Source organism: Anopheles stephensi, chromosome 3 (assembly GCF_013141755.1).
Source record: "Anopheles stephensi strain Indian chromosome 3, UCI_ANSTEP_V1.0, whole genome shotgun sequence".
Taxonomy (NCBI): domain Eukaryota; kingdom Metazoa; phylum Arthropoda; class Insecta; order Diptera; family Culicidae; genus Anopheles; species Anopheles stephensi.
Genome location: NC_050203.1, coordinates 55,174,227 through 55,199,530, shown reverse-complemented (window position 1 = coordinate 55,199,530; position 25,304 = coordinate 55,174,227). Strand labels below are relative to the sequence as shown.

At 44.2% G+C, this 25,304-nt stretch overlaps 1 protein-coding gene across 13 annotated transcripts; it reads left to right on the top strand.

The window, feature by feature from the left end:
* The first annotated feature begins 688 nt into the window (after positions 1-688).
* On the top strand, positions 689-24,740 carry LOC118513411. 13 transcript variants are annotated; one of them, XM_036059118.1, is made up of 21 exons: positions 2,473-3,431; positions 9,507-9,563; positions 9,687-9,841; positions 9,906-10,217; positions 10,295-10,447; positions 10,701-10,882; positions 10,954-11,080; positions 12,646-13,752; positions 15,331-15,615; positions 15,955-16,104; positions 17,455-17,608; positions 18,190-18,347; positions 18,694-18,817; positions 22,620-22,685; positions 22,773-22,807; positions 22,877-23,110; positions 23,183-23,387; positions 23,761-23,912; positions 23,973-24,084; positions 24,145-24,242; positions 24,307-24,740. In XM_036059118.1, exons 1-21 carry the CDS (start codon positions 3,317-3,319, stop codon positions 24,481-24,483), a joined length of 4,158 nt encoding a protein of 1,385 aa, XP_035915011.1. In that variant the 5' UTR covers positions 2,473-3,316; the 3' UTR covers positions 24,484-24,740. The 13 variants fall into 13 exon arrangements, 2 of the variants coding, with proteins under 2 accessions (XP_035915011.1, XP_035915010.1); XM_036059117.1 differs by having other exon boundaries at positions 2,478-3,431; positions 22,773-23,110; positions 24,307-24,739; XR_004906456.1 differs by lacking the exons at positions 22,877-23,110; positions 23,183-23,387; positions 23,761-23,912; ... (1 more) ...; positions 24,145-24,242; positions 24,307-24,740 and adding exons at positions 689-1,086; positions 20,068-21,935 and having other exon boundaries at positions 2,938-2,997; positions 3,071-3,431.
* Positions 24,741-25,304: the final 564 nt, after the last annotated feature.

The following is a 25,304-nucleotide window of genomic DNA, read 5'->3' as shown; positions in this document are numbered from 1 at the left end:
ATTGAATATATCATTAAAGTTCTTGGTTTAAAACCATTAAAGTATTTTGGGATACGATACGGCCTTGATCAAGTTAGGCGCCGCTACCGTTGTGGCCACCAACCATCATCGGAGAGAAGTTTTCAAAATAGAGTTTACAGTACTAGTATGGATTTCTAAATTCAAATCAATTACATGCAGTTTCAATTTTATTGCTTTGCTAACCTAATCCGAGCTAACTAGAAGCTTTGCAACTGTTTCGTTTCTGATTCATTTACAACTGATACCATTGACATCATATTGTATACTGTCAGGCACCCGAAAGCCAACTTAAAGTCTCACCCGCTGTCTCGAACATCTTACATTTAAATAGTTTGACGATACTCAACAGGTACGTTTCGAGAAGCGTGTGAATTTGGAAACCGACCATTAAGACAATGGGTGGCTTTCGAGAAGAAACAAGGAGAGTGAAGGTGCAAGCCGTTACCGAAAATGGGCCAAATGGTGTCCAGTAAATTATACATCTTCCAGTTAAAATTCCTCACCGTCCGTCACACATTTGACTGTCTTCAGGATAGATACTCTTCTACTTTAGCTGTTTGTTTGGGTGGGTAGAGAGAGGGAGTGAGCACGGTGGTTCAGTTAGTTGGTGTGTGCGTGTGCCTAGCACGAAAGGAAATAAAAGAGCAGTCCAGTGGAAGGACCACGAATATTACGCTGGCATACCTTAGCGGCGCAACGGCATAGCCCCAACTAACTGTGGAGGTACTGCCGAAGCTTCCTGCGGGCGGGTGGTGTTGTTGCATCGCTACCACCACAGCTGATTGACTGACCATCGGGAAGCAAACACTCCGCACGCGGGAGTGTGCAGGAACACAAATGCATCCGTCAGTAGCTATTTATACCTCGTGAAGTGCACACGCGTGAGGTGTGACTGCCGGAGTTGATGTACGTGACGGTTGTGAGGAGTAACTTTTCCGTTACAAGCACGACAAGTGTGATCCTATTGTGGAACTTTTCCCACCATTACGAGCGAAAGTGAAAACAGTGTAAATCGGTTTTTGTTTTTGTGTGCAAGTTCCTGTGTGTGTGCAAAAGTTCGTGTAGGTGAGTTTATTTTTAAACAGCTGTAAAACAGCTACTCAAAAGGTAAAGATCGGCGTCTCCTAGTCAAAACCTGAATAGAGCAATGTAGTGCATCATGGTGCCAATGGTAGTATTCGTTCAATTGCTAACCTACCGGTAAACAAAGTTGCACCAAGTCGGTGAGGCGTCAGTTGCGCCATTTGATGGACCATTTCGGGTACTAGAAAAGCCAAGCGAAAGTTTTCCCGGAGTTTTCCCGCCGGCACTAGCACGCTACACCAAATTTGGCCGGAAATCGGTTTTCGCGTGTACGTTTGCACCCTTTTCGCGCCATCATTATTACACCGGCCGATGTAGGACGGTTCGAAGAGGGGTTCGAAAAGCTAAATCTGATCCCAAGGTAAGCATGTATCGTGGTGATGGTCGTGCTTGATCAACAACATAAAAACAGGCGGAACGCATTAACACTTTGCACGTGTAGTGTAACGCTCCATCCAGGGGGAGCAGGAAACAATTTTGAGCCGGGTGCTTTGTATTGTAGCTTACCGAGTGTCAAGGTCCTTCGGTAAATTGAGCTGATTTTGTGGCCATCGTGGCACGAGGTTGCAGTAGGGAAAATTGGAAAGTTGCAGCTATTGCATCAACTCAGCTGCCTATTGAATCCTTTGGTGGAGGAATTGAAAATTACGTTGACAATCGTTATTTAACTGCGATCGATACGAGCGGAGAGGAAAGGGCAATTTATCCAGGCCAGGCAGCACGAGACAATCCAATCTCGTGCAAACCAATTCCGAATGGACGAGGCAGAGGTTTTACTGAGTAAATGTATCAATCCAATTACTGAATGTATTATTGCACTGTTGGAGAAAACAGAAAATGATGCTTTTAAAAGCTAGAAAAATAGAAAGCTCTCTTTTGTCACACAAATGCTCAGAATCAGGAGAAGTAGTTTGGGTCAATGTCAAACAGCGGTTTAAAACTCTTGGATAGCCACCGTAATGGATTTGGCTGGTGACAACATGCGACCTGTGTAGATGACCTCAGGATGGGTTCTGCATTTAAATCGCTCACACTCACGAGATAAAGGTGGGAAAAACTCAAAATCCACATTTTGAAACATCCCAAAAAACAACATTACTTTAAGCCGGTTTAACAGTCAAACTTATTGCTTAATCCTACTCGCTTTTCAGAAGGCTTTTAGCGTGCTTATTCTGTTTCAAGCTTCACTCCTAAGTCCATCTTGTCCACTGGTCCGATTTTTTGCTCTACCAACGAGACAATGCTTTGTCAACGGACTCCATGCTGTCTCTCCTGTGTTTGGAAGCTTATCGATTGCAGTCCAGTGGTCCGTATGATGGCGCGGTGTGGCGGTGTAGCTGTTGCCAGCCTGAATGTCTGTCCATTGACTCGAAGCTTTCCCCCCATTTTGAACTATGAATTCGGGAGCGGTATGTGAGACAGTGCGGAAGGAGAGGACTTTGCATTTGCCTGCCCATCATCGATCGATGATGATAATTTATCGAAAAGCAGTACGAGTAATTGTGCGGAAAGCGAGTGAATTGGCCGGACCGTTTGTTGAGCCATTATCGTGTTGCTACTCGGGCATGCACGCCCGATTTGCTTGCGAACAGGAACCTGAACAAAAATGCGTACGTACGCAGCACACCTTTTGGAAGCAATCAAACTCCATCCAAGCAAGCCGTTCTACAAATATTGACAACAGGAATGTGGGTCCAATTAACGGCGCAATAGGGCCGTTTCTCGGTGTTCTGGGAAAGCGTTGATCCGAGTGTGCCGATTTACGATAGGCATAAATAAATGAGCCTTTTAAATTAAACGAGCCCTTCGTTTGCCCCTCACTCCATTTCACAGGTCCCGTCCGTAAGCCACAGCACAGTTTGGAAAACAATGAGCGCTCGATGTAATTAGAAGGTAAACAAGGGGGTCCAACATGGCGACCGGCCAAAGAACCACGCAAGCTTACGAAACTGTTTACTTTCTGTAGCGCACAAAAAAAAAAAAAAAACAGATAGACAGATTGATGCTCTGAAGTACAGCGGGAAATCCCATACGTACAGCATGGTTTGCAAGAACCGGTAAACTAACCTAGCTAAGGTGACTCGTCTTTTTCATCGATGGACAACACGGTCCGCAACGCGTAACGGAGCGTCACCCAGTCGAACTCTTCCGCTGGTGGTGTAGCAGTGTAGACGTGTGCGTGAAAGCTTTCGCCAAAGGGCCCCAGTAAGCTATGGCAACACTTCCGCCACTGCCTGGACCACCGAACGCAGCTGCACGGGAACGGCATCATCATCATCACCGTCGGCGTGCTCACGGGCTGTACTTCCATTCATCACCACCGAAGGGTAAGTTTGTTTGAAATTGAAAGAACCCATCCGTCATGCTTCGTGTGAGTGGGCACTTTTTACCATTTTTGCGCTGTCGCTTCTCTCTATCATCGCCCGCCTGATGCGCACGATACAGACATACATTGAAGGCGTATTGATTGGCACGCACGCCGATGGAGACGCCCAGTGATTTATGATCATGCCACGTGGCAGGAGGTTGGTTATGATTTTTTTGAAGGCTATCAACAGTTTTTCCGTTACTTTAGGTCTAGGACATAAAGTTTGCAATAGTTTCTGTATTGGTGGAGAGCGAAAAAAAACAGATCGTTAAGTACGGGGCAAAGGTGTAGGGATTTAACAGAAACATGAGCTTTTTTATGTTAAAACACTTGATTTTTGTGTTCTCAAGTTTTTTTTTACTTTTTTAACACAGCTTAAAAGCACTGGGCGTGACTTGATCGTTAGTTAAAATGAATTAAAAAGATCAATTATGTACATTCATCTGCTTCTCGATGCTTGTCGCGCACAAATCTATCGCAATGTTCGAGATTTTGGAAAACCGGACCCCGGATTTAGAGGTCAAACCGTGTCTAATTAATCTATTTTAAATGTCATCCGCGCACCAAACGACACTTGTTGACAGTTATTACAGTTATTTCGATAACCTAGATACATCACGCTGAATAATCCAAACCGGCCGTTTTTCGAGACATGTTCGATGCCGTTTGCCGGCGTTACTGGCGTCATTCGGGTTGCTATCCCGAGTGCTGGTAGGCTTAATAATTGATAGCGGCTCGAAAATAACACTGGTGGCGGCTACCCACACATTAATAAGCCGCAAAGAAAAACGGTGTCACACATCACGTAAAGTGTGTCATTGCGGGCCGACATCGAACCAATACTGACCGGAAATAAATTACAGGCCTATCGTACATATATCGGCCTGTGAGAGACATAGTGCTTTAAATGTATTAAACCACCACAAATGTTCCTAAATACTGGCGATGGGAATGGGATCAGTCTACGTGCTGATGACTATATAGCGGCGGCCGCTTTTGTTTATCTGTTCCATATTCTGATCGGCCGGCAGCACCCAATGACTCAGACATGTCCAGCTATTTAATAATCCACTGTCACGCCAGCTTGTTTTCCACCCTCTCTCTCTCTCTCTCTCTTCATCATCGGACTGTTGTTGCTGCTGATGATGATAGCTGTGGCCTCGAGCATTCGATCAGGCTCTATTTTCTACAAAGATGTCACCAATTTTAAGAACATCGATGTATGTATCCTTCTGCATGTTTCTCAGCCCTCAGTATCTTCAAGGTGAGAGTAGATTGCTCCAATGCCATTCGGTGCTCCGATGCACACCCTCGGGATATGCTATTAACCCGTTTTAACGTCATTTACACGGGGCGACTCTAACAAAAGCTCAATTAAGTTTATTACGAGTCCTTGGAAGATACACGCTCGCGCTCGTCTAAGAACTGTCATCTAAAAAGACGGGTTGAGGACAGGCTAGTTAAGTAAAGTACCTTTGCTGCTGTACCCCGGTATTCCCTGACACCGCATCAATAGCGATAGTTTGACCTTTCGTTTGGAAGCCACTGCTCCAATGTCAATCATTTCGATTTACCTTTACAACGTGTCAAAATCAAGGATCGGTCTGTCGGTCTCACGGACACTCACGGCCAATTTGTAAAAGTCATTCACATTCGAAGGTCATTGGACGGGCACTTACGCATCGGTGCGTTCGAACTGTCTTGAAAGTGTCATTCACTTCCTCAGACCGGATAGCTCAATCCTGCCGGGCATGTTGAACCTCTCTAAAAGCACCACTTACCTGTGGAACGAATGATGTCTCAAATAAAATGTGTACGGCAGCAATGTCTGTGGTAATCTGTTGGATAAGGGAATGATTTTGATGGATTATTTCTTAGCAATTGGACTAGGGTTCATTCTGAAAACCGGGTTTCTGTACAAGTTGCTGTTTAATGCAAAGCGAAACGGAAACGGAGTTCCTTCCATTCACGGGAAGCCGAGAATAATGAGAATGACATTTGCCCGTTGTCTGTCGGGTGGCGTGTGCAGTCCACTCTATGCAAATAACAATTTACTTCGAATCGTTTTCCACTGTAGCACGTGGTTCGGAGCGAATCGATAAATCATTATTTTCAAAAGGAAATTAAATAATGATGTGCTGTTGACTGTACTCAGAGGCGCAAGCAGCAGCTTAAAGCATGCGATTGATGGTCAAGACTGTCGTTGAACTGCAGCAAATGATGGAACTGCAGATCTACAGTCTTTTGCTCGCCTCTAATGTTACGAAAGTGGACACACACACACACACACACTTTGATATAAGTGCATTCAATACGCGCCTAAAAGTATGCAACAGTCGTTAATTTTGTCTGCTTCTTCATCTTTTACCCAAGAGGTCTTGGCTTTTTTATTTGTGTGCGGTATTGTCTTAAAAGCAATTAGATAATTAACTATGATCCCAAAAACTTGCATCTTATACTATTAAATCGCAATAGTTTGATTTACACATTGAGTAAATCAGAAGTTGGACAGTAAACAGGATAACGTGTTGGGAATGTGTGCAGGAACGGCAAATACCTGTGAGCGCTCGGTATCGCCTCCCTCTTTGTGATCCATGATCGTAAAACTTGGCATAAACTTCGATCGTGCCTTGTCAGCCGTTAACGACGTCGAGCAGGCTGGCTGCTTCATCCGCTGATGCTGTGGTCTTACAACAATATCAGTGTAGAAGGAATATTCATTGTAATTTTGACTTAAATTCAATTAAATACTTTCACATAAATTCGATATATGTATGAAACGACGAAAGTATTGTTTTGTATTAAATTAAAAGGTAAAAGACTCGAGAAGGCCCCCCTAAGAATCTTTTGTGTGCAGCACTGTGACCTGTCTTTTTTGTTGCACAGTGTGATTTCTGTACGGTTAAAACTCGATTGATCAAAACATTGTGAATTGTTTCTCAACACTATTACTCTACACTGAGTAGAATATGATAATATACATTATAACAAGTGATTTACCCAGTTTAAATTCCGTTTTTTCTCCTTTACTGAATATCTATCCCCAGTTACAAGTATCCATCGAATAAATAATCCGTTACCGTCCAAGAATGCCATGCGAGTTTTAGGCCAAATTGTCCACCCCTTATGTGTTCGAGATTAAGTAAATAGAAATTTCAGGCCAAAATGACTACTAAGGATTGAGGGGAGAGGGAGGGGAGCGGATTTAATTAAATAATAAGCAATATTTCATTAGACTTTATTCAACTATTTCTGACTACACTGCAAGCACACTGTGAAGCTTTCGCAACGTGTACTGCGGTTTGCATACTGTTAGGCGTAAAACGTATAGTGACGAAGAAATTATGACAGGGAGGAGCCTTCTCGAGTCTTTTACATCAATTTGATAACACTTTAATATTTTTTAGCATACTTGTTATTTATGAGCTTCGAGAGGACTTTGTTTCCCAAGGATTTCTTTCTTCTGTAAAGCCGTGTCTGTGCGCAGCTTTTGTAAACCAAATTAAAGTAAATATTTCCGTAAAACGATGAAGAAAATGACAAATAGCTCAAGTACATTACGATCCTCAATTCCCCGAAGCAGAGACATATGCTTCGTAGCGCCGGAAGGTAAGCAATCGCTTTTTTCGATTTTCTTTTAATAATTTTAGTATACTTGAGAAACAGGTCAACTACGAAGAGAACCAAATCCTTCTTCTTTTTTTTCTTTGGCCTAACGATCTTTTGGGTCCTACCTGCCATATCTGGCTTGCTGGACTTAATGATACCACGTATTTGGATAGTCAGTCCTCACTACGAGGAGGTGGTCTGGATGGGATTTAAATCCTGGCTATGTCGTGTGAAGACTGGCTCCGTTATCGCCTCGGCCACTGGACCGCTTGGTTTTTTTAGCATCCTCATTCTTTAATCGGTCTGACATGATACGAGTTACTTCACAGTGATCGTCAGTATTAGGACTCTACTATACGTATGATTCTACTGTTCAAGACAAGAAAAGTTCTGCAAATAAAATTGTCAACGTCGACCGTCTCCTAGATCAGATCTCAGCTAATAGCTTGGATCGCGTCTGCACCATAGCCTATCGCTTATTAGTCTCTTGTAAACGGTACAATCCTTCATCGTCAATACTAGCTGGAGCTATCTTCAAAATCAATTCCATTCGCGAAACAATTTCTTCCCATATCGCACTTTAATCGGATTGATTTCAAACGTGCGATACATCTCAGTCAACAGCTAACCTTGCATGTACCCTTTCCAAGACCGTATTCGTGCGTATCTGCAGTCACGCCATGCCTCTTCACAATTTTCTGCACACACACACACACGCCCAACACCTCGCAATATGGCACGCCCCAGACTGCAATAAAAGCAACCACCGTTACAGCCGAATCAAACAATCGAACGTTAATCGACGGAGGCCGGCAAGGACAAAGCGCCGTTTGAGTGTTACTCATTTTCGTGCCGAGGTAAAGGACTGAAGGTACACACGTGTCCTATGTACAGCGCAGATGGAGATGACACGCGGAATGCAACCATATCCGTCGGGGTCGGTTCGAAGCAGTGCGGGAGGCAAGCAACCAAAACAGAAAAAAACGGACTAAAAGCTCCACGAATAAATTATATCTTTTGGGGAAATCAATTTCCAATCTATCAAACCAAGTTAAGTGGGAAGGAGACGCGGCGGTGGACTGTGGTGGTGCAGAACGAATAGAGGAAATAGATTCTTACGCCTCTCACGCGTCCGTGTAATAATGGTTGACGCCTTTGGCTTTGTTTCCTTTTTCACTCTCTAGTCCTCTGTAGGCAGGCAGGCAGACGTTACATGGCCACGCTCGGTAATGGTACGTCCCAGTCTTGTTCTGTCCGCTGTCGGTTCCTGACGTTGGAACAGTTTGACGTGCCTGCCCAGTGAAAGTACACTTGAAAGTTAGTCCTTACTCAGGAACCGCATGAACCGGTGGATAGCCTGGTACAACCGTGGCAAACACCTTGAACCACATGTGGCAATAAGGAACGATAAAATTCAACTCAATCCATCGATTCTGCCAGTACAGAAGAAGTTTTACTTTCTACCAGCTTGGATCGCAGGGTCCCCCGCGCACCGTTCGGTTGTTTTGTCGCTTGCCACTTCAGCCGTGTGTCATGTGTTTTCGGTTCTCATGACCTATTTGTTACTACATGTTTTGCTGCTCAATTGCCACGCATAACACCCATGTTGCGCGGGCTGGATGATTAAATGCTTCTACGAGTGTTCTGTTGTGTGGTGACTCGTTTGGAGTTTTGAGAAAGAAATTTACCGGCAAAGAAAATTGTTCACGGTTCATTCGACCGTCGAAAGTGAATGCACAGCGAAGGGCCATCGTGTTGATGAGTGTGTTACCTTTATTGACAACGGAAAGTTGTTTGTGCTACGTGTAATTGGTGAATTATTTAATACCCCTGTTCAAACTGGAACACGAACAAAGTTTTGTTTTGCTTCTACTTCGTTTTACAGCACGAGATTATGTGAAAGTGTTTAAACATTCTTAAGAGACGCTATTGACGCTGAAGAAAAATTGTTGTCAATCGTTAAATATTGATCCGTGGTAGAGGAAAAGGGTAAGAAAAAGAAAGACTTCATAGAGTAGTTGTATTTTCTACTGCAAATTTCTATGATGGAGTGCTGTCTGCCTCTTTTAAACTTAATTAATTATTGTGGAAAAAGAAATGTGAAAAAAGTTGACCAATTTCCATATTCAAATGAATAATTTGCCTTCAACGCCTAAATGTATGCAATTGCTTTCAGTATGCAGACAATGTGAACGATCTTCGGAGAGGATTTAGTAAAGGTTGAGATACAGTTATTATACTTTTCAATCGCTTATTTTTAATTTTGAAATAAAGACAAAAAAACGTTGAATAGGCTTCATAGGCTTCATTAGCACTGAAAAACAAAAGAACTATTTTTTATATATTGCATACCTTTAGGCGCCACACAGTGAATGCCGTACTTGTAAGATGCTTATTTTTTGCACTCGTTTCGTTTCTACTGCAGTACTCCAAATGAATAACCACTTAGCAGCAAAGGACAACGATTACAGGAGCAGAGACGGTAAGTTCCGTTCGCATCCCATCTGCGACACGCAATCCTATCGATCGATCGATCGATACCGTTTCCTAATCTCATTTATTTCGGATCGTTCGTTCCATTATCGGGACACCCACACTTCGACAGCGATCAAACCGTCCAACATTCGAATATGGTTGCATCACAAGCAAATGTCCAAGCTGGCGAAAGTGCTGTGGGCCGGTCAGGGTATGCGGCTGCGGACGGAAACTTCACACCATCCGCGTATGAAGCGGTTCCTGGAGTGCGTTCCGCACGTTATGGTAGGAACGGGCGAGTGATAGGCCGTACCGAGTGAGGGACTAATCGAGCCTCTACTTACCGCAGGGTGTAATTAAAGACATTCATCAAGCCGTAATAGACAATGATCTGGATGTGTTGAAGGAAAAGACGGCTCCACCGGCACCGAGAGTCATACTTACCAGCAAGGATGCGAACGGTTTGACGCCTCTGCATAAGGCCGCCGGGTTGGCGCACACACAGATCGTCGAATACATCCTATCCGTGTGGCCCAGCCTTTCGTCGGATGAGGATCACACCGGCAAGACGCCGCTCCATTGGGCGGCTAGCGCGAAAAACAACGCGCGTAGCTTTAACCTGCTCGTGCAGGCCGGTGCCGACGAGACGGCACTGGACGATGTGAGCTTCGAAACTGACCGCTTAAAAGCTCCGATTACGTTAACGAACTTTGTGCCCTTTTTTGTTTACCTCCACAGCGCCACAAACCAGCCGAACACTACAAGAACAAACCGAGCGATATTGACCGATCGTTGCTGTCCGTCATCCCGGAAGCGCCCCGAATATCGCAGCAGGGTTTCCCGGCGTACTTCGATTGGGCCATGTTTACGCTCCCGGACGATTCCGATGAGGTAGCTTACGGTGTGTTCCAGGCTTTCTTCAGCCCGATTTCTTATCCCGACCAAAAACCACAAAAACGTCCCTGTCCACCTACCGATCTACCGCATCCGTACCACTCCAACCCACCTGCTGGGACGTGCTGGGCTGGGCTGGATTCTCTCGGTGGGCGGTGGGATGGGGCGTTTTTTCTTCTTGTTTTTTTCTTTCTCCTTTTCTTGCCCATCTTCGGTTGATCTCAACGCACCTTGCATCGCATGCTCGCAGGGTTCACAGCCAACGCGAATGAAACCGTTTCTTTCGCAGAATAATCTACTGGATGCGGAAACGCCCGAGGAAGGTGCCGGGGTGGCCGACACGGTCAGCAAATCGAAATCGGTACACAATCTCACGAACGGTGTGCTGACCGAGCTGGGTCGGGACGAGCAGCAAAGTAATGGAGTGGAAAGGTATCTATGCAAGGGCGTCGATCAGTTTTGTTTCCTGTGGAATTGAGCGTTTAACTCTATTTATTATTTAGCACGGAGGAAAAACAAATTGAACAGGGCGAGGTAGTGGATGATAAACCGAAGGAGGAAAACGATACTGAGCAGGAAGCGGCACTGTCTGAGAAGGAGGACAATCGTGAGGAAGCAACGGAAGAAAAGGTAACAGTTTGGCTTTGAGAAACATTCCGAAATTGGTTTGGATCGTTTCTTTGTCCTTTGTTTTTCTTCATGTTTCTTTGATTCACCGAGTCGTTTTCTTTTTCTCGGCATGTGACGGTCCGCCTCTCTAGAACTCTTTTCAACAACTAACAATGGTGACGGTTATGGGTATTTAGAAACGGGTGTGATTACTTCCGATTATTTCGATTTCCGATCCTCATAGTTTCTGGGAGGTCTTTGGGATCCTTTGTCGGCCATCTCTTCCTATCTACGATGTAAAAAATGCTGAAAAATTTTAAATAAAAGAATGCTTCGTGTATAACAGTTAATGGTTGGCGATAGAGTATACAGCGCCTAAAAGTATGCAATATTCTTTTTGCTGCGGTTCGCAATCAAGCTCATCAAAACGCATATAAAAACTACAAACATTGCATACCTTTAGGGGTTGTACACTCGCAAGATCAGTACACGACAGTAAGATAGATGGTACAATTTTCCAAAAATGAGGCATAAAAAGGCATGAAAAGTGCTTTTCGTTTAGCAAAACCGACTGTTTCTACTTCCGTTCGATACTTCTTTTTCGTGGCTATGAATTTCGTATTCGTGACGTTCCATTTCAAAAAATATGTCATTCCGAGCTTTGTTTTACTCCTTGCAATATTTCTCAATCCAGTGAAATTTAATTGTACTTCATGACTAAAAAAAAAGAAGTTTATTTTAAAATCTGGTGTAATCAAAAGTTTTTTTTACTTTTACTTTTATCAAAAGTTACTTTCTTAAGATAATGATTAAAGTTTAGTATTGAGTAATGGTGATCGTTTTTATCTATTTTTTGTGATGTTGAAATAGAACGCCACGAAAATTGAATTCATATCCACGAGAACGAAATACTCGTTGGAAGTTCAAATTCAAATAGAACTTTGCTTTGAACTTTCCAGACGAAAAATTAGCCTTAAAACCATGTTATTCTTTACAATAAAATAACATCTTTTACCCGTATGATATTTATGTTTCTAAATAAAGTTCTGGCGTATTAAATAAATCGTTCGTACCGTATTGTACAATACCAACACTAATACAAAATCCTTAGGGTGTCGTCGTCGAATTACTGCAATGAATTAAACCAATCTGTCCAGTCTCGTTTAGTTTCACTGGCGCTTAGATATGCTGCAATGAGCAATGTTAGATTTTCTAGCAACTGTTTTAGTATCCTTGCGAGGAGCGTGACTTAGGCTGTACATGTGCCAACCATCACCCAAAAACACCATCGTACGACAGAAGCCAAAGCCAAAACAGTACTGGTGCGGGACTAGCGACCTCGGTGTAAGCGTGTCTGTTGCACCACTACTACTTATTCTTCTAATAAAACGTCTACCACTATCTCTCCTTCTCTCTATCTCTCTGTCTGTGTACTAGTTTTGTCTTTCATTCTCTCTTAACCGTGTCTGTATGTATGAATGTGCGCATTTGTTGTGGGTCTTACATATTTGTTCTGAACTGTACATACTGGTATCAATGTCGGAATGGCTAGGAACAAATAGTGTGTCAATTTGTCTACTCCACAGGACGGGACGGTAGTGGAGCATAATGAAGAAATTAGTGTTCAGCCGCCGGACGCAGCTGAAACCGATGCCCCGGTCGTATCGAACGATAAGGTAGATGGGGACGGTGATGATCAAGCACAAGAAACACAGCAAACCGAATCGGATCGTGGGGAAGCTGAGGGAATGTCTGAACATAATGACGAACCGGATATAACAGATTCGGCGGAAGTAAAAGAAAACGGTCATTTAGATGCACCGGAAGACGAACCACAAGTAAGCCGTAACTCGTCCGCTAGAGAAGCTAAAGTTACGGGCAGTGCTAAAAGCAACGAAATAGACAGAGCATCCGATACGGAGATCGAACAGGAGGACAACCCTTCACCGGTCGCGCTTGAAGAGGCAGAGGTGTCAAAGGACAGCCTGGAACAGGTTCTAGCGAAAGATGACGAAATCGAACTGGATAGTCTCGGAAAGGATTTAGAACCGGAAGAGCTTGTAACGGGTGGTGATCGCGGTCCTTCTGCAGCATCCGCTAAAGGATCGCTTAAAACCCCGGACTCGCAGTCCGGTTCTAGGGTAACTACAGGGAAAAGTATCAAATCAACCATCACCGTGGAAGAGCAAGCTGGTGTAGAGGAGCCGATTAGTAGAAAATCTTCTGCTGCTGTTGTTTCAAACGGATTGACCCCTTCTAATGGCGTGGATGGACATTCTGAACCAGAAGACACGCCGGACGTTAATGATCTGGAGAATCGTGACGAGCTAACATCCGGTAAAAGTGGACGCCATCGAACGTATCCAAACTCAGCGAAGGAGTCGATAACATCCACATCGCGTCCACCGACCGGTACCGATGCTCCATTGGAGGCCATGTCACGGGTGGCTTCGTCAACGCTCACACCCACCACCCGCCCATCGGGCAATCGGTCGTCTCATTCATCCACCAAAAGTCGGAAAGCATCCATCGGTTCACAGAAGTCGGTGACCTCCACCGCCAGTAGCGCAACACGAGCGAAAACGGTTAACCAGGAGGACGGTGATGGCGACGATGATGGTGACGATTCGGAAGCAAACGATGATTCAAACAATGCCGATGTGCAGATCGCTAGTTACCGTACGCCTGACGAGGTATAGATAAACTTTGTCCTTTGAATGACGTACCACATCCACTGTGGGGACACATTTGTACTTTTGGAAGGAAGAAAACCCTCCGCCAGAGGGATTGTCCCATCGTTTTTTTTTTTGTCTTGTGTAGTGTCTAGTAATTGTAATTGGGGGCGAGTTTTTTTGGAACTTTGTCACAAAATTGGGGAAAATGGGAAAAATCAACCCTAGAGCAAAACCGATCATTGGATCTGTAACTGTTGTTGCTGATTGGAGTGATAGAACTTAGCAAGCGTAGTGGACAGTGGAACATGATCTACACTTTCTAAATTGAAAGCAAATCTACCTTCAAAAATCTCAAGAGCTTCAACTACACGTCCATCAAGTAGAATTGCAATCCTCAAGCCAGATATAGACCGTAGCCAATTTCATTACCAATTTCATTCATCGAATTGTGAGTAGCAAAGGACTAACAGTACCTGCAGCCATTGAACAACTCATATCGAACGATCCTAGATCCAAGGCTTTGCCGTCACATTTGTTTCTGTTTTAATCGTCAATCAATACTACCGATCGCTGTCTAACGCGAACGTGTGTACGTTTGTATGTGTGCGTGTTTGTTTGTAATTGTGTGTCCGTGTGTATCGGAGAGAAAGAGGAAGTGTCGTGCCCAATTTCTTTAAAAAACAAAACCAAATCCTATCCAAAACACGCCAGCACCTCTCTAGTAAGCTTATAAACAGCAAAACACACACGCACACACACTAATGTACTAGTGCGCTTAGTTACTAGCTGCTGTAGAGCTTAGTATCTCTTTACTGTGCCTTTGTATCACACGCCGTTGACGTTTGTGCAGGGTTGTAGTAGAACGTTAGCAAGCTTGTTTGTGGACGTACAACACGTAAACAGTTCAAAAATGGAAATCCGTACAAAAATGGAAAACATAGTAAGCATCTCTGAATCTGAATGATCTGAATGAATGATACAATGTGAACGCTCACTAAACACACTGTGATCGACAGCTACTGGGAGGAAGAGCGATAAAAGGAGGGATTGAGCGAGTGAGAAGGACAGACAGAGACTTGTCTTGTGCGAACGAGAGAGAGAGAAAGAGAGCGAAAGTGTGCGCAAGTGAGCCCTAAAGTTCGTTTACTACATTTTACACTGTTTTGTATGTGTGTTTGTTGTCGGTGTTGGTTTTACTCAAATATAGTACCAAGCATTTCATGTAAAACGTCTTGTTCTTTTGCTTTCGTTTTCTGCTACTCATTCTTTTTAATGCAATTTCACATTCCGCTGATGGCTACAAGTAGTTTTGCTGCTGTTGTATCTTTGCTCGTTTCTTGAGGAACTCTATACTACCCGTGTGCCGTTGTTGCGTTCACTGCGTTCTCTTGCTGAATGCATCCAAATGCGTTACTATCTATGCGGTGAACAGTATTGTTTCGCCCGAAGATGCGTTACACAGATGCGCTACTAATGATTACTAATGGCGGAATGGTATCGTTCCTTCCCTTTTTTCATTGGATTTCTTATTTGCATTACTGTTAACTGTTTACTGATGAACGATTGCTTACTACATCATCGGTACCTCGGGCGTAGAAATCAACTACAACGCGATTAGAAAGTGCTGCGAGCGTTAGAGAGCAGGATCCTGCCAACCAACCAACATCGGCGCAACAAATATTAGAGGAATCTACAGAACCATCCAACGAGGCAGACACAGCAACGCAACCAACAGCGAAATCCGTCTCACCAAAATCAGCCAACGGTACTGAACTTTCCAGCCAAGTGCTGGAAATTGAAGGAACAGTACAGGGAGAACCAGATCAAGGACAGCTCCAGTCTCAAAACGAACCAGCAGTAGAACTTAACGAGCAGCCGAATGTAATTCTTGATTTGTATGGTGTCCGTTAGTCGTTGTGTTCCGTGTAGTGTCTCGTTTCGTATTAGTAGCTTTCGTGTAGTTTAGTGAGTGTCGCTTTTGTTCCACGAGCAATTCGCTACTAAGAAACTCGTTTGAGAGCCATTCCGTTGTGTCCTATTGCACGGAAACGATCTTCAACACAGCTCATTTATTCACATCGTATCGATCGTCCTAGATTCGTCGTGCTTGGTGTTTTGTGTGCTGGTTAGCTAGTGTGCTACATTGAAGTTATGTTGTATGGACTAATGCTGATTGCCTTCCCGCTTTTTTGTTATGTGCTCTTATCTTTTGTAAAACAGATACAGCAAACAGTGCAGGACGCTATTGATGCTGCAGATTTAGAGCAGTTGGCTGCAATCGTGCTTAACGGCGAAGGAAAGCAGTTAATCGGACGAAAGTCGGAACAGTCGGAAATACAGGCCTTTCTGGACAATGTTCCGGCGTACATGGTAAGTGCAGGTCGTTGATGCATTTAAACATTTGTTGCCAAAGCTTAATAATGTGTAAGCCTCCAGGGTTTAAATGTTTCCCGTGAGGCGCTTGAAGGTATGCAAGATAAAGCGCCTGGAGGTATGCAATGTTAGGATCTAGATAGATTTTATTACAGCTGGCCGAAAAAATCTAAAAACGTAAAACTATGGAGAAAATCTCCAGAACTAGCTTGAAATTTCTTTGGCTAGAATCTGTCTCAGGAATAATAGTTTAAAATGCATTATTGTATACTTTGAGGCGTTGTTAAACACTACGGAAACTATCCGTGAGACATCCCGATTTTTTTGAGGAATGTTCAAGTTGAAACGTAACATTCAATAAAGAAAACTATTCTTAAAAAATATTATTGATTAATAATTAATGATATTAAAAATATTGTTATTATTATTCCATGTATGCTTATTGCTCATGCTTATTTTGGTTAGATGGACCGAGATGCCAAAAGTAACAAGAGAACTTTGAAAAAAGCCTGAAAATTATTCAACCAGAGTTTGGTCAAACAAAATTGTTCAAAAATTAGACATTGCATACTTTCAGGCGCTTTAAAACAATTAGTTAACTATGCGATACACATCAAGATTTTTTTTGGGTAATTTTCAACTAGAAAAGTAAATTTAAACGTGGAAAATTATCCTTGGTTTGATGACAACCTAAAGATGAAGTAAAAATCACTAATGTATTGCATTGCCGATTTTATTTGATGGGCCAAGAAGACAAAAAGCAAAACTCCATTTTGAAATGTCTTTAACCAGTCTTCTTCTTCTTCTTCCTCGGCACTACAACCTTGTGAGATCTTGGCCTGCCATTTCTGGCTTTCTGTGACTCGATTTTACCCGTAGTAAAGTAGTCAGCCCTACGTACGGGGAGGCGGGTCTGGATGGGAGTTGCACCCCGGTCCTGCCGTGTGAAGACCGGCGCCGTTATCGTCTCGGCCACCGGACCGCCCTAGTCCAGAGTCTGGCTCGGCAAAATTTCAAATAATACTATGTTCCATACTTTTAGGCACAAAATTTTAAATAATTTTAAAATGCATACTTATAGGCGCTGTTGAGCAAACTGTTCGTTAGACATCAAATATGAGTTTTCAAGTAAAAAACTAAATTTGATCATAGAAATGTGGGTTGATAAAAACCCCAATTTATTTATTAGTTTCTCACTTTACCTCTCACCAACCCAAGTACAAAGATTTTATGATTTAATATTCCCTAATGGTCATTTAATTTGCCTCACCTCATTAGCCCATTGTACGGCTGTACATCTGTTTCCCCGCCCCAAACCCCTAACGCACCTGTCGTTCACTTTTGCAGGGTAAAATACGGCGCGTACATCTGGCAGCACGCGAGGGAAGCCTGCGTGATTTACAGTCGGCACTGGACAGACGTAAATTTGCCACGGCAAAGGATGAGGTATCACCGCACGGTGCAACACCCCTGCACGTGGCGACAATATTCGGTCATGCAGGTACGCCACCTTTTCTCTTGGGTCCTTCCGAAAATTTCATCTCACAATCTACCCGATTCGACTGGTCGATACCGTGGTCATTATTGGTGCAGGAGCTAAACAACACCTTGCCACCAGCACGCTTGAACGTAATGAGCGTCAAAATGGCTGATGCGTCACGTACACCTGTGTAATCGTTGTCTGTTCGATTGTTTATCGATTGTTTTACATTGCGCGTTCCCGTTTGCCGGTTGACAAATCAACTCGGCTCGGGAAGCCGTTTTCACGCGATGCATACCTAACGAGGCCAACGAAGGACACGAAACACGTTAGCGTGTCTTCTTCTGTGTCATAATTTTGTACTCCTCACCGTCCTTCAGGGCTGGTGCGGTGGTAAAACGGTGACATCCCGTTTTACCACCTTGGGGTGTAAGCGTAAGAAAATGCGTCTTCATTTGTGACTGTTGGGTCGTCCGGCTAGCATGGCGCACGCGGAAGAGAACACACTTTCTTCACCCATCGATATAAACGGTCCCGATCGGTCCCAAAGGTGACTAATTGTGGGACAAAACCATTCATTTGTTTCCGGCTCTTATTTGCAGGCATTGTCCGGTATCTGGCCGGTCGCTTTCCCGAGACACTCAGCGCGACGGACGACGATGGACGAACGCCGCTACACTATGCGGCCACGCTGAAGGACAACGGCCACTTTTACAATCTTCTAACACATCTCGGAGCCAACCCGAAGGTGGAGGACAATGTAAGTATACAGGTTGTGCGGCGCTTAATCATTCATAACACTATGCGCTAAACTTTCGGGCGAGCCGGGACCGCGAAGCGGATTGTGTATGTAAATTATATGTCACAACTTCTACCGAACCGACATTTACCAGTCAGAAACGTACCAGCAACTTAAAGGGTAAACGATGCAGAAGAGTTCCGTTAGATTGTGGTTAAATTAAGTGCATGAAATATGCAGCTTCACATCGAGCATTCTATCGATCGAACTGCATCGAATTGCAGACAGCACCGATCGATTCCAATCGCCCGACGAATGTGGCGGTGGTGCATGCATCTAACAGTCACTTTCATTCCGTTCCGATCAGCTCAACCATTCGGCCGAATACTATCTGGGTCACGTGCAGTCCCAGGGCATCCTTTCCCATCGACAACTGTTGCGCGACTATGGTGCCAAGGAGGAACTCGCCGATGAGATGCTGAACGATCAAGGTAAGCTGGACGGATCGAAACGGTGGTAAAACAGTGATAGAAGCGAATGTTGGCCCCCCGGCGGGCGTATTGTGTTACCGTGTTTAGTGTTTTTTCCCCTCAGTTTGATAACAAACAAATGAACTCCATGCCGAGCGGTGCCAATTGTGACAGTTTACTTAATTTTAGTACCGCCTGTTTCCGTTTTTGAATGTGCGCCATTGTGAAAGTTACAAATGATTACGCTTTTTTCAATAGTATTTTTGCAAAGTTAGATAGTTTTGGGATGATTTTTCTAAGCAATTGTTTGTTGAAAGGAAGCGCCTGCAGTTATGCAATTTTGTTCACAAACAGCCTTCAGTTATGAAATTTGAGACAAACAACGACACTTTTTCAGCTGATGTTTCAAATAGTTCAACGATGTTACAATGTTAAACAATGTAGATAGAAAGACGATTTCATCAATCAGTATCTTGTTTAACGGGCCAAATGATGCCTCGTCAGAGTATCGACCGGGTAAAAGAATAAAAAAAACACTCCGTCGAAATTTGTTCATCTCTATACGAAAAACGCCTAAATGTATGCAAGTAACACATTTCACAACGATCAAAGACAGTGTCTAGTAATCACAGTACGATCTAAGAAAATATGGCTATATATTGAATTGGCACTTTCTCCCTTCAATCTTGAGCACTCGATGACTGGGGGCTATATATTCAATCTTGCTAGATAATCTAGGTAAAGCTTTTCCAAGTCTTTTACAAGGCGAATATTAAACTGTACTATCTAATTTAATCTTTAAATCGAATCACAGTTTGTCCATTTGCTGAGGCTTCAGATGCTACGCATGCATAGTTCATTGCATACTTTCAGGCGCTTTTAAATTACAAGATATCCTAGAAAAGGTTAATACACATGGTTTTTCGTCATTGGACTTTTGTTTTATAAATCCTCGCGATGGCGCACACAATACAAACCTTAGTTTCGAAGTCCTTTGCACAGTATCCGTGTAACAGCAGTGCGAACAGCGGTAGCGAACTTTGAATCGTTGGTTTTGCTTTTTGAACATTCATGTCATTTTACTTTTCCCATTGCTCAATCACTGATAAATGATAATTCCAGCAGTACTACCGTACCGTAGCATCGATAAGGAAAATTATACACTATATTTTAACAAAGCTTTACTAAGCCCGTAAAACACGCCCTGCCCTGATTGTTGATAAACTTAAATGCTCTTCAATTCAACACACCCTATCCCGCCGATGGAACAGTTCCGGACGATCTGCACAGTGCCCGCCGTCCATTGGACGATGTCGACACGCTGACCACACTGGAACGATGCTTCAAAATCATCCACGAACCTATCGACGATCTAGTGAAAGCGGTCGGGCTGCCCACCAACAGTGTCCCGGGCAGTGCCTCATCGCTCCGCATCCTGATCACCTCGTACCTGGCGCGCTTCCTCAAGCGAAGTGTGTTCGATAAGGTGAAAAAGCGACAAACCCGTCTAGATCACAATCTGTTCGACGTGATATGGCCGGCGATGAAGAAGGCGACCAAGGAGAAGCGGTTGGATGAGGATTTGAACGTCGGTATCGTCATACCGGACTACGATGTGTTTGTCGTGTTCCAGGAGTTTCTCGTACCACTAATCAAGGACGTCCACTGTATGGAGGCGACGCAACCGTTCATGCCTCACCCTGCGATGCAGTACTTCCCGCGCTACGCAATAAACGATCAACAGCCTGAAACAGGACCTACCTCAGCATCTAGCAGCAATGGTAACATTCTGCGCGAAAACCCCGACAGTGTGCAGCTAAACCTGGACACGTCGGGCAAGTACATTACCGGCTGTGTCATCGAGTGTGCACGCAATCTGGATGCATACGAGTTTCCACTCAACCTGGGCATTGCCCAGCTGGAACAGGTGGAGCGTGTCATTACCGCGAGGGTACTGTCGATGGATTTTGTGCGCGCTATCGGTGAGACGGAACTCGGCACGTACTACAGTATGAACGAAATATTGGAAAACCCTTCGGAAATCCGCACTGTGCTGGCCACCAGCGGACTGCTCATACCGTTGCTGGATCATACCGATCCGTACCAGACGGCCGAATCAATCGCCATTAATGGACGGTACTGGCCGTACGGCCGGGGTGTGTACGTCAGTGTTGACGGGGGGCTAGCAGTGTGGGTCAACACGCAGGACCACCTGAGGTTGCTGTGCTGCACGGAAAGCAAGGATCCAGCCTCGATTGGCGCAGCGTACTCGAAAGTTGGCCGTGCCATGAACTACCTCGAGGAGTGGATCCAGTTCAAGCACAGCTACTTCCTCGGGTACCTCCTATCGCGGCCCTCATTTCTAGGCACCGGTCTAAAGTTCACCCTAACGCTTGTTCTGCCCCATCTGCGCAAGGAGCAGGAAAACCTGCGCCATCTGTGCGTTGTACGCGGCTTGCATCTTCTGACCGACGATGGACTTCCCTCGGTACGGATGTGCAATATGCGCAGTCTCGCGCAAACCGAGTGGCAACTGTTTCAGGACTTTAGCAGCGCCATTACGAACGTCGTCGCACTCGAGAAGGAACTGTCGATGTCGAACTCGTTGCACATTGCCGCAACGTTGCTGCGCATATTTCGTAAGAAGAAACACAGCCTGGCTGCGGAGGGCTCTGTACCGCAAAACTGAACGTTGCCCGTGCATGGCAAGGAAGATCCCGAACACTGTCCGTGTACCGACAGCGTAGCCACGTGCCGAGCAGTTTGAACCCCTTGTTGTTTCCCGCGCAGCTAGTGCGCTTTGCTGCCTGGCGCAATTAGCGGGCGCAAAGTAGTAGTATGTACGCTAGTGTTTCCTGTGTTGTGGTAGTGGTGGGTGTGGTAGTTATATGCGAACTTTATGTAAAAAAAACCATCCATATATTGTCCTCGTGTGCGACATTCATAAGAGTTTCCTCGCCTATCGCGCATTGCGCTCTCCTGTATCGTTACCATAGTAACAGCACGCGCGCAAGTAGTAAACCGATACGCATGCATGCGAAGAGGAGAAAGAGACAGAGAAAGAAGGAGACCCACGATCGGGTGTGATCGTGACGGGAGGAAACCAGGGAGGAACACACACAGACAATTCCAGCTCCGGGTTAGTAGAGCCATGCCTTGGTTTTGCGATGAGTTTAGTTTAGTACCTTATTTGTGCATCAATCATTCCTACTCTATCGCAAAAAAAATAATTCGTTGTGGCCATGTGTGACAATTCGTTGTACTGTTCTATTGATGGAGTGCTGTGCGTGTGCGTGACCGACACTGAGCAACCGAGTTACTCCACGCTGATCATGGGCCTTGGTGCTGCCATGACCGGAAAGGGTGTTATCGTAACTATTTGTCCCCACAACTCCTTCCCGCTCCTTCTTTCTGCCTGCCTCTTTATCTGTCTCATTTCACAGTAAGTTTGCCCTCATTGCTGTAATTACAACTCGCATGCCTTCCTGCTGCGTTCATTCTGATCTAATTATTTCTTTGCGAGACATTTCGACTGTCCTTGCTAGCAATTGCTAAGCCTGGCAGTGTTTTACGCAACAAGAATTAAACATGACAGTTCTTGCAATCGTATAGCATAAGCCATCTATCAATCACATTTTTCATTATAATTTGCATTACTGTTGGTAGTTTGTTCACTCTGAGTACCTTAGTGCTTTCGCATCCGCATAACCCTGTGCTATGCTTAAGCTGTATATGTGTGCTGATATTGTTGTTGAATGCTCTCACTTTTAACGTGAATCGAAAATTTAAAATTCTTTTCTGTTTATGTTACTCTTTCTTCCAGAGCTGGGCGAGCAACAGGTTGAGATACCATTATTCCGTACCGAGGAAGGACGATACTTGGCTACATGTAAGTACCATACCGTGATTCCCGCCCATCAATCAATCGATTACTGCCATAGATTGATATCGTCGTCAAACTTTGTCTGCCCTTTAGCGCTGGGAGATCCGCTCATCAAGGGACTGACGGAGGTAGCGAATAAACGGCCGCCTGATCCCATCACCTATCTAGCAAACTATTTGTTCAACTTTGCCAATCAGAAATCCAAAACGGTGCGCAAGGAGTCGGATAACGATACCAACAATAACTTCATCGAAGGTTCCGTTAAGCAAGCGGCTGAGAAGGAGCTGGAAAGCTCGAGCAAGCAAACGATCCAACCGGAACCGGTTCAAGGGACGGTGGCTCCTGCCCAACCGATGGAATCGAACGCTCGGGATGAAAATCAACCGTCACCCGATGAGCCGGATTTGGTACCGGCACCATCCGATGATCGGGTACAGTTGGCAGGAGATGAGATTACGGCTTTAATGGGGATTAATCCATTTAAACGATCTTTTATTTTACAGGATGAGCATGGTCAGAGCATGCTACATTTTGCCTGTGCTCGATCACATGGTAGAAACGCGCTCATTCAGCTGATTGAGGAGTCCGGCACTAATATAACGTATCGGGATGAGCTGTACCGTACAGCTAGAGACGTTGCACTGCAAGCGACCCAGCCCGATAATGCCAAAGAAATAGATCGCTACCTTATCGGGCTGGTAGCGAAAGGTATGAGCTGTAGTAGATTAGTCGTTTATCCTATGCGTTTGATAGTTCTCTTGATAACAAGCCGTTTCTTCGATTAATAACGCCAAACGGTATGCAATTTTTGAAGAATAACGAGTTAAAGAATTTCAGTAGTTAGTACAATAGTCTTTGAATTTCCCCCTATCGATGACACCTAAAAGTATGCAATTTTTGAGTAAAATCTTTAACTGGTATCAGAATTCTTCAAAATTTGGTCAGACATATCATGCGTTTGCATACCCTTAGGGGCTGGTTATTCTTCAGAAAGTGTACAGGCCATCAAATTTAACAATGACTGAAACTAAAACTGGAGATTCTGAATCCTTCCGTTCTCCCCTCAAAATCATCTCCTTAGGTGATCTTGATGCACTGAATGGTATGCTGCTGGAAGGGTACGATCACATCATGGATGTTGTCGCTCCGGATGGGACCACCATCGAACAGGTAGCTAGTTCTCGTGGGCATCAGGACATTGTGCGATTTTTGGAAGGAATACGTACATTTGAGGTGAGATACTTACACAGCCCTTGCATTCGCAACACTAACGTAATTATTTTATTGACTCAGGAAAATCGAGAAAACTTGCTCGGTGCCATAAGGCAGAAAAAGTTTGAAGCCGTTGTCAATCTTTCAAAGTTGCCGGATGGTGCCAAGCTTGTTCGTGCAAAGAACTATTATGGTAAGTATTTTTTCTTGTAAGCTATTAGCTCATTTTATATTTCTTTGTTCTTCTCTAAAGGCCGCTGCTCGTTGCACATAGCCATACTGATGGAAAACGAAGACATAGTCGATTATTTGGCGAGCAACTTTAAGGCTGCGCTCAAGATTGGGGACAATGTACGTTACTTGCACGCTATTGGTTTAAGTGTATTCAAGACTGTTCTTTTCTTTTTTTTTACAGCTGGAACGCACCCCGTTGCACTATGCAATGGGAGTAAGCAACGTGGAAGCATTGAGCCGTATTTTGATTAAGAATGGCGCCAAGCGTGTACTGAAGGATTTAAAGGGACGGCAACCGAGCTACTATTTCATGAACAAAGCAGACATTTTGCGTTTGCAGGAAGAGGAAAAGGAATGAATGGGTGGTCGGCTCTGCGTGCATTTGTTGATACAAGAGCAAAATTGATTGTTGCTAGAAAATCTGTACACATCCATGCTAGAGGCATGGATGTATGAATGTTTTGTGGTAGTACAATTCTCTTCAACGAGTCAGCTAGGCGTATATACATAGTAATAAAAGCTATCCGGTAATTGGTTTCTGGGTAAAAGACTCGAGAAGGCCCCCCCTAGAATCTTTTGTGTGCAGCACTGTGGCCTGTCATTTTTGTTGTACGGTGGGATTTCTATATGGTCAAAACCCATTTGATGTAAACATTGTGCATTGTTCCTTAATACTGTTAATAGACAGCGAGTAAAACTTGATACAATACATTGTAACAAGTGGTTTGAGATTATGATATTCTTATGTTTCCTCCTTTGCTGAATATCAATGCAAGGTAACAAGTATTCATCGAATTACTGTTCCGTTACCGTCCGAGAACGCCGTGCATGTTTTAGACCCGATTGTTCACCCCTAGTGCGACTGAAAACTAGTACGAAGCCCTGTAACCCAAAATGAATGGTATGGTTAGCGGAGAGGGGATTTTAATCAAATAATAACAATATTTTATTCGACTTTCATCAACCAATTTTGACCACACTGAAAGCACACTGAAAGCTCACTGTGAAGCTCTCGCAACGTGTACTGCGGATTGCATATCTTTAGGCGTAAATCCTACAGCGCCTAACAAGTTTTGTCAGGGGGGGGCCTTCTCGAGTCTTTTACCGGTTTCTGTTTAAGCATTTCGTTTGTTCGTGTTTTTTTTATTTTTTTTTATTTAAAAGAAAATAAATTGAACG